A 16,694-nucleotide genomic window follows, 5' to 3' on the forward strand; every position below is an offset into this window, starting at 1 on the left:
GAAGATTGCAACTATCTCAATTGAATTTTGATGGCAAGCATCTGAATATTCTTCCACCCAAATCCAATCTAACTAAATTAATAGTCATAAACGAGCATTTGAGAATGTTACATGCAGGACCTCAATTGGTTCATTCTCAATTACGTGAGAGGTACTGGATAATAAATGGTAAACTTGTCATCAGATCAATTTTGCACAAGTGCCTATTATGCTTCCGGTTTAAGGCAAAACAGTCACAACAATTAACGGGTCAATTGCCGAGTCATCGCACTCAGGTAACATACAAACCATTTATGAACTCTGGTATAGATTACGCCAGACCTCTGACAATTCGGCATGGTGGGCGGAATTCAAAGATAAAAACAAAATGTTATGTCGCTCTATTTATTTGTCTTTCTACAAAGGGGATACATTTGGAATTAGTCAGCGATTTATCAACTCATGCGTTCTTAGCAGCACTGAGATGTACTTCAAGAAGAGGTCTATGTTCAAACATTTATAGCGATAATGGAACGAACTTCGTGGGCACAAATAATTTGCTTCGCTCGATGTACTCATTTTTAAATACTAGCCACGTGAGACAAAAAATAGTAAACTCTGCATCTGAAATTGGCATCCAGTGGCACTTTATACCTCCCAATTCCCCTCACTTTGGAGGCCTTTGGGAGGCAGCTGTAAAGTCAGTAAAATTTTACCTCCGACGTGTGGTAGGAAATGTAGCCTTTACGTTTGAAGAGCTCAATACTATTCTGACTCAGATTAAAGCATGTATTAATTCTCGACCTTTATGTGCCTTATCTTGCATCCCATCCGACCCAAAACCTTTTGACACCTGGACATTTTCTTGTAGGCGGCCCACTTACTTCCTTGCCAGATCATAACCTAACTGACATCCCTATAAACAGGCTTAACAGGTGGCAGTTAGTTCAGCGATGTGCTCAACATGTTTGGCATTGATGGTCCGCTGATTACTTATCTCAGCTTCAGCAACGCTCTAAATGGAAATCCGAATCACCATCTCTGAAACCTGGAAATCTGGTGCTAATAAAAGAAGACAACATTCCTCCTATTCAATGGAAGCTGGGAATAGTTGAGAATGTTTATCCCGGTCCAGACAATCTAGTTCGTGTGGTAACAGTTCGAAACTCCTTAGGAGTGTTTAAAAGGCCAGTGACAAAATTATGCCCGTTACCCACCAGTGACTAATATTATGTTAAACAGTAACTTTATTTAAGTGAGAAATCATATCAATTTCTGGTGGGCGGTATGTTGCGTCGCTTGCATAAGATCGAACTATTCAAGTAACGCCACTCAGTAGCGCGCTACTGTCTTGTACACCATGTGATATAAAATATTAGTTTTACTTCTTTTTTTTTACATAATGTTTTTCTTCCTAATTTTATTCTTTCTTTGTTAGTGCACTAAGAGAGAAATTACACAACTTGGCCAAGTCGCCAACTATTATGTATCAATATTCTTTTGTTAAAAGTGTTAGTATCATTTCTTGTTAATAAAGTTATGTTCAATTCAGTGTTTATTCTACAGTCCATTAATCAAATTAGATTTCAATTATCAATACAATACATACGTTATGCGTGCGAGCTTTAGTTAGAATCATTGAATTAAATAAACGGAAAAAAACTCGTATTCTATTTAAATAAAATGATAAATATTTTAACTTAAGTTGTGTGTGTGTAAGCCTTGCATGAGAAACAACCCACAGTGGTAGGACTTCCACGTCCTACACTTTGTCACGCGGCTAAAGCCGCGTTCCGGGAAAGTCATGCGACTTCATTGTCAGCTTTTTTTGCTGTTTATAGTTTCCAGTAATTCACTCATTAGAGGAAAAGTGTTAATTGTCAAAAGTAAATTCATTCTACTGGAAGTAAAATCTCAATTCGACTGATAATTTTGAGAAATACTAACCGAGTAATTTTTTATCTACATAATGTAATTTTTACTTCCGAAGTAAAGGTAGTACTGTAATTGCGAAAAATTTCGGTTTTCAGATTTCAACGGAAATATCCATTTTGACCATCCCTGAATCCAATTTGAATAGTTTCTGCGTGACGTCTGTACGTACGTAAGTGTGCACATATAACTCAAAAACGATTAGCCGTAGAATATTGAAATTTTGGATTTAGGACTGTCCAAGGAAATCAAAAAAATCTGGAGTAATAAGTCCTCATCGAGAGGTTTTCAACGATATATCATAAGTAGTACTTATTTTCATCGGTTTCAGAGCTAGATATAATAAAATTTTAATTAATGAAATATTTGGATTTTACAAGGGGAAGTCAAATCGGTTCGAATCCGACTTCATTTCCGTTATTTTTAATTTAAATATATTGATTTATTAATAATTATTAACCTCTGATTGAAAAGCAATATGAAAAAAGATCAGAAGTTATTAGTAAAATAAAATTTCACGTACTTTTCATTTTAATACAAAAATTTTTACAGAGGGATTAATAAATAAATTTATTTAAATTAAAATAAAAAAATATAAGTATATGAAGTCAGATTCAAACCGATGTGTCCATGGTTACGGATCCGTTCGTACTTACACCACATAAATAGTTAGCGTCATGAAACAAATTTAATTTGTAAACTAATATAAAATGCTGATACGGACACCATAAAAAAATGTGATCCAGTGTGTTGTCCACCACAATCTAATTGCGTAACTTTTAACTTTACTAAAGAAATTGAGGATCATCTCACTTTCAAATGAAATAAGTTTAAGTGAAGTCCAATAAAAAATGTTTATATATAATTTAACAGGCGTACAAGGAAGTAATGTGATGTCCGCACCAAATTTTTATAATTTATTTAATAAAAAAATTTTTTTTGAAATTAGTAAAGTGATGAATTAAATTACTAATTTGTTACAAGTTATCGTTACCGTTATGGATAACATCTGATACTTTTAAGTAATACAATAATTTTAAAGCTTAATTAAAAAAAAAAAAAAATGTAATGGTTTATATCAGATTATACAGTAGGAAATTTTTTTTTAACCTTTATACATAGCCATATCAAACTATTTTTTACGAAATTAGTTTCTACTGCCGAATAATCCAGATTAAGAAAATTACAGAATAAGTTAACGTTTAAATAAATTAACTACAAATAATTTTAAATTAATTAAAAAACTTTAGATTAAATATGTGAGTGCTTTAGTTAAAAACGGAGCGTAAGACTCATTTTTTGTTAATTTAAGTCTTGATAAGCTCTGTAAATGATATTAAAGGTTCGGAATTAAACTGTATAAATATTACTGTGTTGCATTCTAAAAAAAAACATGTTAAAAAAGGTTCACATCTGTATATTTTTTCGTTCTGTCAATCTATTACCGTTCAAAGATGTCAGCTTATTGTAGTATCCCAAAACCTACACCTCTATAGTCATTATTTGCTACGATTATCGACTTCCTATTTACCACAACTTCAATTTCATCTTGATAAGGAAAAGATATATTTTATTTGTTGGTAAATTTTGCCGCAGGTGTGCCAGTTCAATTCCTAGTACTATAACAACATTAACATTTCCAGTTCGTCCAACAAAAAGGAAGATAAACTGTGGGAAAGAAAAATTTTAACTGTTAAACATAAGGTTTGTTTTTGAATTAGTATTCAAAAGCCATTTCTTTTAAAAGTTGGTACAAAATTTACGCGTATTAATTTCTTTACTGATAAGTAAAACTTTATTGACCCATTTAATACATTTATAAGCAATTATCGGCCGGAAGCCATGTACTTTTTACCAGCTGTATCACTAGTTCTTACAGAAAGTTCAAACGATACTGAAGAGGAGTGTATGTGGTGGTATAATTCTATTCTACTGAGTAGAATTATATCATCGAAATTACACCTCTATCCTAAAATAGTAAATATTTCGCATAATTTCTTATGTATTAATATTAATCAGTTAAAACTACAAAGGGAATAAACTCTCCAACATATAGTGAATCTGAATTGTTAAACGACGATAATAAAAATTCCAGTCCATACATTAAGGTTCGAATTTTACGGTCATTTTGAAGCTGAAATTTTACCATATTGTTTTTTACTTATACTATAAATATCCTTAATTGTTAACTTGTCCAGACAAATATTTTAAATTTCTATTCAATATTTATTTTTTAACCGATATTTTAATTAAATAATTCCAGACAATTCTATTTCCTTTTTGTTTTTATGCAAAACACGATGGAATATGCAGGCAAATAAAATTCAAATTAATTTCAATAAATAGTTTTTATTTCAGAACAATTAGCATACATATATTTAACAATTAATAACAAACCTATGTTATTGTAGACCTATTAGTTATGTAAATCGACTGAATAATCGATAGATTAGAAACATAATTTTGCTACCTGTCAAATTAAATGGCGATTTCATTTCATCCTACGCATATAAGCCACCTTAATTTTTTATCATATTACTTCAAACAAATACGAGTAGCTGTATAACCAACCATATCTTTCAATTGTATTATTTCTGTGAGTTTTAAAGATGCTATATTTTTTATTTATGTTTTAGCTTAATGTTTGTAAAACTGATATAAATCTGCTGATAAAAACATATTTTTTTTTTACATTAAAAGGTTATAAGATGTGTCGATATAACAATATTATTTTAGGAAACTGAGAGACGATTAATAAGCATCGGCGACTACATATCGTTTTAATGGATGTGAAAATAGTAGCAATTTTTTTAATACTACTTTATTTTTGTAAGTATCCCGTTCAATTTAACCGGTAATATATTAATAATTTTTTATTAAATAATAAAACAAGTAGTAGAAATTTTATAAATACCCGGAAATACTCTTCTACAAACCTTTTTTAGAATTACAATTCAGCCCCTTGTCTTGTGGTGTAGCAAAATATAACTGTTTATAATCAGCGCTATGACTGCATGACTTCGATCGGTTAGGAAACCCGTTTAGTATTAGAAAATTAATGTTTATTTTATTACAGCTGATTTTTCTAGATTTTTACGAATAGATAATCGTTTGTTTTTATCGCTTAGAATAAATCTATTTTTTGTTACAGGACCGGTTGACTGGCCATGGTGCGATTACGTCTATGGGCTCAGGGGGTTCGGGTGCGGGAAGCGGAGGCGGAGGCGGAGGCGGCGGCTCTCCGTTTTCTCCATCACACCACCATCACCATCACCACCATAGAAACACTGCTGGACCTGGAGCGACGGCTACCATGGGGCACACCACCGACTTTCAACCACCGTATTTCCCGCCACCTTTCCCACCGACACACCACCATCAACACCAGGGTGGACATTCTGCAGCGCCAAGTCCAGCCGCTATGGATTACCTTGCCGATCCGTACAGTCAGGCGACACTTAATAGCCTTCACCAGACCGCTCAGGCCGCTGCCCATCATTATAATCAACTTACAGCCGCTGCCGTGTCCGCAGGACAAAGACACGATGCCCTGCGACGGGCCGATTCGGATTCATTACACGTGGTTAGTAAACAATTGAATTTATTAACATTTTTTTAAATATCAAAACCTCTTTTATTATAAAAAATAAATTTTACGGATTTCAACAGTCCTCTTTCAAACCGACATAATCATAATATAAAATTTTAATAAATACAAGTATTACTAAAACAAAAGCACCATTAAATGGGAGAAAATAAGTTGAATCAGAATAACGATAACTTAACTAAACCACATCAATTCAATATTTATATGCCCTTTTCCCCTCAGTCAACATCAGTTATAAAATAACTTCTTGTACTCTATAGTTTCTTCGATTAGCTAATTGGCGTATTTTCCTAAAACTAACAAAATGTAATAAATTTCTCACAAATACATTCAAAGAAAATGCAACTACGGTAATTTTTATCCATAAATGCAACATTCTTGCCGATTAAATCGTTTATTAATGATAGTTGACAATAACCAATAATCATTTAGTGTTTTTTCAAGAACAAATCCCTCGACGAAGTTGTATGGGGATACCTTTTAGTTTCTGCTGGTGCCTAGTGATCTTCTTTATGAAAAATCCCACATATTAAATGAGCTTCGTTTGGAGCAGTCTTATTATAAGCTTTTATAAAAAATTGTTAATAAAAAGGTGTTCACATTATTTTCTAATATTTAAATTTACAAATCACACTTAAGTACAAAAACATTTTTTATGAATCCTGTAAATGCTCTTTTTCAAACTTTTCATAAATGCCAACTTTTATGTTTTATAAATCATAAATTGAATTTAGTTTCTATCAAACTAAGATTCTACTCGGCCATCACTGAAATTAATTTATAAAATTCAAGATTCGTTTCTAAATCTTATTTTCCAGATTTTGTGTACATCTGTTCCCAATTGTAATTTTTCGTGCAACCGTGAAAAAACCTAGCGAATGAAACAATTATACTGCTTTAGTTATGAAAATATTATACTTCCACTTATGTACAAAAACGTTCATACACTGCAGAGATGCAGTTTAAGCTTTAGCGAACATCAGGCTTACAAAATTAGAAAAATCAAACTTAACCATAAAGTATCTAAAATTAAAAAAAAAAATTATTTATCTATAATTAACATTATAACAATCGTCTTTCTTTAATTAGTTACAGTAGTTCTAGAATACAGTCTCTAAACATTTTCTCGGTGCAAAATAAATTACGTAGCATATACATATAAACAGATAAAAATCTTTTTTAGTGAACTTGAGGATTGCAGTTATTTAGGATAACATAAAACAGTAATCTGTAAAACGATCCAGGCATTCCGGTCTAAACAGCTGAGAGTTGTAACCGGAACTCTATATTATACGAACCATAATATTCTGAAACTGATCTAAAAATTCCTTTTAAACAAGTCACCCGTTGCGATTAACATGTCTTCATAGCAGCAAAACGTTTAGTTCTCGTTTTCAGTAGCTCTTAAATAGGGATTTTATTATATGGTAGGTAGTTGTTAAGCTGTAATATTCCTAACTAGACTGGATGCTAGAGTTAATATTAACATTTTTTCTTTACTTTTTATCGAGTAAAACAATTATAACGAAATTTATGATCATCATGTACCTGGTATTTGTCCATTTTGTGGAACCCTAATCTTATTTTGTTGCTCAAAGTTTACTTCGATGATAATAAGATCATAATGAATCTATTCTAACAGAGGTCAGTATCTTTTTTCAAGTATCAAATTACTAAACGCTACAATTAATGAAACGGTTCAAAATTATTTTTTAGATAAAATAGCAATATTTAATTACTTAAAGTTAAGTAATTTTAGTATGTTTACATACTTGTAATCTATCGCAAATTATTTCTAAATTTTTTAGTTTATAGATAAATGTCGGGATTAATTTACTGTTTACATGATAAAGAAAGTATAAGTAATTTCTTTAAGGATAAGTTTGTTAAATTATAAATCATGCAGTAGTTTAAATAGTTGAAATTTCTTTTTTTATATTTACGACTAGATGTGGAATTAAATTAATACTCTTGAATAACTTCATTCATCGAGTAAATGTAGATTAGTAATATTTAACAATAGATTCTTTTTAAATCTGTGTAAATAATACAAATTAAATTCAGGCTGATTCAAAAATGATATAAAAAACTTTTTTAACCGGTAAGTATTTAGTTAAAACATAGAAGTTTGTCATTTTCCTTGTAAAGTATTATAACTAAATCGCCAAGGAAATGATGTAAAATTATTTACTCATATCAACAACCGAAAAGATCAGTTAACCATACATTTATCAAGTTCTAATTAGGCCTATACGAGCTGGCCTTCAGCGGACTAAAAATTTGCTTTTAATCTAGGTTAATACAATACCTTTGAATTACCTTAAAAACAGTAATACATTAAATTATTGTGCCGATTAATAATAATCAGTTAATCAACTAATAATCAAATCCTTTATCTAACTCTAATAATCATAATCGGAATATTATACCTATCTAGATTTTAGCATTTCCCACGTCCATTTTGTTTATCGGAGTAATAGTCTCAAAGTTCAGTGGATCGCATAGAAATTTTTAAGCAATTTTTTTATTGTATGTTGTATAATGCAACACGAATAACATATTTATTTTTATGTATAGCTGATACTGAAATTATTTGTTTTCAGTGACTTGACTGGTTTTATGTATATTTTTTCTGTTCAGACTTTCCTTATATCTAATACATATCCTACATTTTATTCTTTACTTTGTGTATTTTTACGTTTATGATTTAATTATCTTTTATTTATGAAGTAGCATGTTTGAACATAGTCATCTTTGAACTTGACATAGTTATGATTTAATGTTATATGGAAAATTTAATTTAGATCGAATGAGGTTTTTCAATTAAATCGGATAAACGTTTAACACGTAAACAATAAGATAAAATACTCTAAACGTTTATGTGGTGGTATATTATTTTATACTTGTTTTTTCCTAAATAAAGATATTCATCCCTTTCATACGGATACTTAGAATTCAGTATCATTTCGAACAATTTTTTTAATTGAATAAAAAAAATAGAAATTAAACGAAATAATTTTTTTACGTTAGCATTGGTATTGCAACAATATCAATTAATACAGATATATTTACGGCTGTATTTCAAAAAAAAACCGCACAAAAAACCTGGAAGCTAATTTAAGAGAATTAGGTATAGATGATTACCTTCTACCATCCTATATATCTATTAAAAATATTGGATTACAAATTACTAAATAATTTCATGCTTCTTATTTTAAAACTTTATAGATAGTACTTTCTCCTCTTACTAGAAACGAAATTTTGACATATTATTTCTAATGATAACTTTTTTCAAAATTAATACATTTTTTGTTCTATTTTTAAATTCTTATTATAAGTGGATGACGTTATGTTGTAAACTACCAATTTCAATGACAAACTTTTTTCAATTGAAAATTCAAATAATTATATCATCAATAATTTTAACAAATAATAAACTTTGAAAAAGAAATTAAAAATTATCTTAGCCCTATTTCATACCACTTTATCTACTTATAAACTGGTTTTAAAAAAAAATCAATGATAAAAATTAAGTATTTTAAAAAAAAAAAAATAGATTCTTTAATTACAGAATTTCAGCAAAAAACAAAACTTCAATAAAGATCAAATTTCATGTTGGGATAAACATAATCCAATTTGTATGTCAGTTTATATATTAACAGAAGAATTTAGATTGGAACCAAACCAAATTAATTGATTATTTTAATATTATTAACGTAATAATAAAAATAATAAATTAAAATTGTTTAACAACATTCAATACAAACTATGAAAATATGTATCATACGCGTATGTTTGTTTTGATGTATAACATATGTTACTTATTGAAATCTATGAGTAATTAAATTTATGAATTTAATTCCAACTTATATACTTGTATACTAATTGAAATATACAACTAAAGATACTATTTATATGCAATTGATTTTGGAAAACAAATTTTACAGTAAATCTAAAATTCATTTCTCTTAATATGTAAATAACTAAAACATGATTCATTTCCTGTTGAAAATAGTTGAAACTAAAATTTTAAGGAGAAAATGATCAGTTGAAGTTATTGAAGATTATTTGTTTCTATAGATGTTTAACTTTTTTTTAAATTAATTTGTTTTGAAACAGTTTGCTGTACTTAAAAGAACCAACTAGATTTAATTTTGCGGAAAATTAATTCACTGTCACGTTTCTGAAGGAAACTTATCGAATAGACATTTGATAAGCATTAATTAAGCATTCAGAGATACAAATATCGTAATTAGATAATTTAGTTGCATCTATTAAACCTTCCGGTTTGAGGGCATTAATAAAATTTAGGGCAGATTCCTATAAGATATTAAAAATTAAGATTAGTAGATATTCGGGTTGTTTTACTGCTAATTAGCAAATGTTATTTGTAACTGGTTATAATAAGCTAAATTTGTCATTTACATGTTTTTTGAATTGACCGTCCTGTTTTATTGGTTAATATTAGCTTCTGCCAGATTCATTCACAAAAAGAATATGACTTTTTTCACTTATATTTCCTTTTTTGTTCAACCATCTCATATCTAGTTCTTAAAATACATATATAAATGCAAGTTCATAGAGATCATAATGTGAAAAGACAAAACATATCCCGGTAAATTATATTTCTGGGTTTTTGGAAAATTTCCACTACTGAACTCTTTTTTTAATACGCCTTACAAGCGACGCCGAGGATTACATGTTCGCTTACGTTTTTGTTTTTTTGTAATAGATGATTGGGTGTATTAAATAGCCTTCGGCTTGGTAAAAGACTTACACAAATGAGATTTTCTTGCTCGCTTCGTTTAAAATGTTTTAGATAATATGAGTGTAAATTTATTGTTTAATAAAACAATCCCCGACATATATTTTATTTAAATTATTTATATTAAAGTCAAAATTTGATTAAACTGGAAATAGAGGAATGTTTATAATTTAAATTGTAAATAAATTTATTATGAGGAATTTTGCCAAAATCATTAGCAAATATTAAAACAATCGAGTTATGAAGAATCCATCCACTTTTAGTAATTTTATGGATCGAAACGCGTGTTATTCTAAGAACGCTGCTACCCTATATAGGACAAAATGTTGGAAAAGGGTATGAGCAATGAAAACTACCCCTATATAGGACAGGGATAAGAGAAGGAGGGTTTGCAAAGAAACAATGCAAAATATTGCTGTCGTGGTGAAGTTGATATTTTACAAGACTGAATTCCTGAAATACCAGACGATCTTTATCATATAGCATCGCGTTATCCGTGATTCTTAAATGAACTTTCTTGGCTTCTTAACTTTTTCCACTACCGAGCAATAAAAGCACTAAATTTAAAACTTATGGAAAAAGTTAATAATAATATTTCATCCAAAACTCTAAACTTTCAAACAATATTATATAATACAGTTATTTTTCAACGTTTTCTTCTTTTATATAGCTACAACAAAAATAAATAACTCGAAGTCTTTCGGCACATTCATCTCAACTTCATAATATCTTCTATCATACCCTTTTAGTTAACAATTTTAAACTATTACTTACTTAATCATTCTGTTAATGCATTCAACAAGTAATCAAGCGATTTGCAATAAACTGTTGATAATAATATAATAATACAAAAATTCATAAATATTAACGAAATGAAAAAAACACTTCTCCAATTTATAAAACTAATAATGAAACAATATTTTATAAAATTTAAACTTCGATGCAGTTTAAAATATTTTTACCAATTATTTTTGAAAATAAATTTCTCTTATTTATTTAGAAAGTTATTTAAAAACAAAATTTATTTCCAGTATTTATAACGAACTAATTACATTAAAAGAAATTGATTACAGAACAATAATTAAATTCCTTAAAGTTATTAACTGTAATGTGACAACAAACACTTTATGTTGCTTACTTTTAAGACCCTAAGTACGCATTTGTAAAGAAGTTTATATGAGCAATTCGGTAAAATAGTGTAATTTTTTATATATTTACATTTGATATACCATATTTGTTCAAGGAAAAGATACGCTAAATTACGATACATTAAACGTCTCAAAAACTGTGATTTACTTTTTCGTCTCTCAGGTGCCGATATCCATTATCTAATTTATTTTAATATAAAAAAAAATCTATATATCCTTTTATCTTCAAAACAAAACATTTAGAGTTATGAGAAAATACGATTAAAATAATAAAATAGAGGTGCAAGAAAGAACACTGACGGATATATTCCTTCATCACGATACCTTATAATAAAACAGCATTTAACATAAAACAACACATTTAGATGCAGGCGTACTTAGAAAATAAGAAGATATAACAGGTACATGACCGTCAGATAATTTTTTTATCAGAGTGAATTGTTCTATTAAATTTTTGAAAATGTCGGTTGAGGATGACGTTACAAAGATGATTTATCTCAGATATATGAACCCTGAAAATTTGATTTCTCTTTCTTATATTATTTATGAAAAAAAATAAAAAATAATATGGCTGAAAACGTTTTACAGAAAGTATTGCCGTCCCGTAGAGATTTAATCTTAATAATTTTTATAACTCTTGAATATTTAAACTGAAATTTTGACAACCTGAAAGTTATTTATAAATTACGGATTATCAGATTGGTGAACGATTTTAATTTTGATTCAGAGTACGAGATTAAACTTGAGATTTTTATTATTTTATTAGGTAATAAAGTCTAGAAAAAAAAATGATTCTGATATTTAAAAAATATCAGAATCATTTTTAAAAATATGAATCATTTTAAAATATATTAAAAATATGTAAAAATATTTTTAAAATTTTATCGATTTGGAAGCGGTTAAACTCTAAACTCTTCGAAATTCCGAGAAACTTCGGTAATATTTTTTGTTGTAAGCTTTGAACTATAATGCAGTTTTCTAAACTTGTAAGAACAACTGTATTTTGTTTTACCAGTTCAATGTATTCCGTTTTAATAGAAAATTTGTTTTCATAGTAAAGAATTTTTGAAATTAAAGATTTCAGCATTTATCGCCTACAAATCAAGGCAGAGTATTATAATTTGCAAAGTTAAAATTATTTTAAAATTATTTCCAATTATTTAAATAAAAGAATTAATGAAGGGAGAGTGATGTCTTTATTTTGGAAAATAGTATTTTAAAAAGTAATAAAAATAATATATTCCTTAAAATTACATAGAGCCTGTGAATCTTTCTATCTCATTTTTTCAGACTTTTCACAATAATACATACGTCAAAAAATTTTGAAACCGATTCTATGATAGTTTCCAAACTCATCGAAAGAAACAAAACAGAATACCAAAAATTATCTTTATAGAAAGATAATTTTTGGTATTCTATAATTGTTGATACTTCAATTAGAAGATACACACGTATCGATTATGTATTTGCATCTTTCTTAATAATTTTATTTTGTAACTGCCAAAATTTGTTAAACACAGTTCCTAATTTAAAAATAATTAATTTTATTAATATATAGGCTAAACATTTCGTAAGTTCTATTTATCTGCGTAATTTTTTACGTTTCCAAATTACTTGAGATTATAGAAATTAAATCCACAAATTATATAATTATTTTTAGACCGAGCGAAGCGAGGTGTCATTTTAACTCCTACTACTCCTATCAGCCTTATTAATTCTGTTTGCTTACGTATCGCAATTTTTGTAAAACGAGTATTCCGAATTTTTTTATATTACAATAAGATTTCTTGATGCCAGGTAAAACAATTTATGTTTAATGATTTTTCATAAAAATTTCCTTTTCAAAACTGAATGCAACTGTTGGAAAGAGCATCGACTGTTAGCTCTGACTGACTGAACACAGAACGGAATGTTAACCCTAATACAGTAAGATTATTTACCCTGGTTAAACCTTCCATAAGCAGTTACAATTTTTATTCTCCTTTTATTTTCACTTCGATAATTGAATTTCACAGTAGAGCTCAATTTGTTAAATTCAAAAAATAAATTAGAGTGGTCTACGATACGCAGAACTGCTAATAGTGGTATTGTGATATTGCGTTAAGTATACACAAAAATTAAATGATTTATTGTTTCGAAATTTTGGATTAGTTAGTTAAACAAAGAAGATGAATAATTTAAATCTGATAGTGAATGAAATTATAATCAAAAAAATGAAAACCGAACTAATTTTCTTCTTAAATCATAAATTAATCTACGTATTTAGTCAGGAATACCTATGGTTTAGCATTTCTAAGTTATACGATGTCCTAACCCAGTTATTACTGGATTTAATTATATTATTTCAAATCAGAAATGGTTGATCACAATATAATTTATTAATGAAGTGATATTGTAAGATTTGTTTTAATAATAAGTATATTTTCCTGTGTTATTTTCAATAGTACAGATGAAATATTTAAGAATATTTTTTTTATTAAATTGACTAATAATGTTAATTAATTTTAACAAAAATTAGCTTCTTATTGTAAAAAATTATGCAATGTATACGTAATAATCACCATAATTTTAATTCTCATAAGTTGAAATAATAATTAAATTTTTTTTCAGAGCAATATGCACACGTCGTTTCCGTACGAAGGTCGAGGATCTAGAAGCGAATACGGTAGACGAAGCGATAGTCTTTCACAACACCCTGGTTTAGACGACCAGCTCACTCTTCATTCTGCGTTATCAGCTGCTGTCGATGACCCTCAGGTAGAAAATTATTTATTAACTTACACATTCTACTTTAAATATTTTATAGAAAAATAAAAATTATGAATGTGATTTTATAACTTGTTTTCACAGAGAATATGTTGATAATTTTAAGTGAACTCAAATTACTAATTTTTATTAAGATGTTAATAAAATATATACCTAATTTTAACATTAGAGTAGTTAAAGGTTTCTACATTTCTACTGGTTGGATATCTTGCCCCTAAAACTTTTGTGCTCCATGATAAGAAACATATCTGCGTAACTTAAAAAAACATTTTTTTCTAGTTTAATCTCCGGGATCACCGATAGGTATTTATTACTTCAGAGGATGAGATTGAACGATTTGTATCGTATATGAAAATGACATGGCTGACCGCGATTCGAACCTGGGACCTCTGGATGAAAGGCCGAGACGCTACCACTCGCGCCAAGGAGCCCGGCAACTTACAAAACCTTTGTTTTTTCCATCTTTTAACATACAGGGGCAACCAGGAATCGCCGTTAGGCATCTTGTTAGTCGGCTCCGCATGTAATGGCGGATGATTAATGTCATCGTCCACTATGGGACTAACCCATCGGGGTCTCCTACATATCTCCGAGATAACCGAACCTCCCATTCGGGAAAGTCCAGATACCCCTCAATGTAGGAGCTGCCCTTCCCGGCCCTATCCTGATGTTCCAGACATATATTCCATATGGCCTTCACAGCGCGCCCTCCTGCTCATACCTTGAGGGTCTCTCTTGACATAAGTACAGACATCTAAGTAAGTACACAGACATGCCCATTCTTGTGGGTGAGCATGCCCAGACATCCTAGTCATGGGGGGAGCTGCCTCCCTGTCCCTAGACGCCGCCATAATTCGTAACCCCTTTTTTATCTCTTGCAAAATTTTTCGTTCAAAATCTCCCAAACCATATTTGCCACTTCCATCCACATATCTTCATTCGTCAACATACTATTACAGTCTCTGGTGTTGTTGCTGTATACCTGTCTATGTCATCCCACTTATGGCATCTAAACACAGTGTGTTCAACACTATCGATCTCTTGGCAATCTCTGCAAACAGCAGATCTTCGGAGCTTAAACCGATGTAAGTACTCACCGAAATCACCATGTCCTGATAAGAACTGAGTGAGACTATAACTAATCTCGCCATGGCGCCGTCCCACCCAGCATCCTATATCTGGGATAAGTCTCCTGGTCCAACCGCCTTTTTAAGACGCTGCCCACCTTTCCTGCCAGTCGTTCATTATTTTCCCCCTCGCCTCTTTTTTAGGTGTCCCCTTGAATCTCAATACCTTTTCTTCCGCCAACAGATCGATAGGCGGTGAGCCGGCTATGACACACACAGCATCATAGGAGACTGTCCTATATGCGCATGATACACGCAGGAGCAGGCTATGTAACGATGCCATCTTACTGTTGTGCTTTTGGATATCCAGTCCTCTTTTCCACACCGGTGCACCATACAATAGCACCGTTACCGTTGCTGCAATTGCCTTCCTCTTTCGCTCCTTAAGGCCCAACGTGTTGCACATCAGCCGAGAAACTGCTGATAGAGTAATTACAGAATTCTAATTTTGTAGAAATTTTTATCTTGTTACACTTTAAAGTGTAATAAGATAAAATGTGTAATGCCTATAAAATTGCCCTTCATAAAATTACCAACTTCTTACTAAACCATTTATCACTTTAGTGATAAATTTTTTGATAAATTTTATCAAATTTTCATATATTTATATTTTTGTAAGTTAAAATATATCGTTTAAAAGATGAAATATCATGTATTTCAGAAAATTATATTACTTTTTTTTTCTTGCATGCAAATAAAGAGTTACGATAAGTAAATAATGTTAAATTGATTTTTTCTGCAGCTGATCTAATGATGAATAGATTTCTCCAATTCGCATCTACACTACAGATCATGAAGTTTTAATAATTAGTTACTTAAAACAAAATAAATTTTCTATAATCATTTTAACTTTATCACCGTTAATGTTTTAAAATTTTAATAATTTCAAATAATATAGAACAAAAAACATACGCTTTTTCACTGTAGTAAACTATGATAATGAGATGCCTCATTCAAATCCCTATAATTATTCAGCTTATATTTTCAAAGATAATTAATTATTAATTACCACGTAAGCTTTGATTTTAATCCAGGAATGTGGTCACATGCGAAACCTGATAAGGAATTGAATCCTAGGTCTCCCAGATGAAAACCTGAGATGATACCACTCGACTAAAAAATAAATTATCAATCAATCCACTAAATTATCTCCCCTTTATTTAAAAATCTTAATCTCTTCCTTTTAAGGCATTTTTAGGAAAAAAAAAATTTTGAACAAAAAATCAGAACAAAACTAACCACTCTGAAGTCGTGCAGGAGAGTACAACTACAACTTCAGAGTGGTTAAATATGTCTAATCTCATTATCATACACCCCCCACTCTCATAAAAAATTTAATGTTAAGAATCTCTTTTCGGCAGAAATGGGAG

At 29.7% G+C, this 16,694-nt stretch overlaps 1 protein-coding gene across 1 annotated transcript in view; it reads left to right on the forward strand.

Moving 5' to 3' along the window:
* The window catches only part of TfAP-2 (transcription factor AP-2), a 179,484-nt gene that overhangs the window by 41,371 nt on the left and 121,419 nt on the right, over positions 1–16,694 (forward strand). Inside the window, exons 2-3 of the mRNA XM_075354579.1 lie at positions 5,063–5,494; positions 14,042–14,188. Of these exons, the coding sequence (XP_075210694.1) occupies positions 5,063–5,494; positions 14,042–14,188 (579 nt within the window). The remainder of the gene's footprint in view (positions 1–5,062; positions 5,495–14,041; positions 14,189–16,694) is intronic.

This window comes from Lycorma delicatula, chromosome 1, assembly GCF_047948215.1.
Source record: "Lycorma delicatula isolate Av1 chromosome 1, ASM4794821v1, whole genome shotgun sequence".
NCBI classification, from domain to species: Eukaryota; Metazoa; Arthropoda; class Insecta; order Hemiptera; family Fulgoridae; genus Lycorma; species Lycorma delicatula.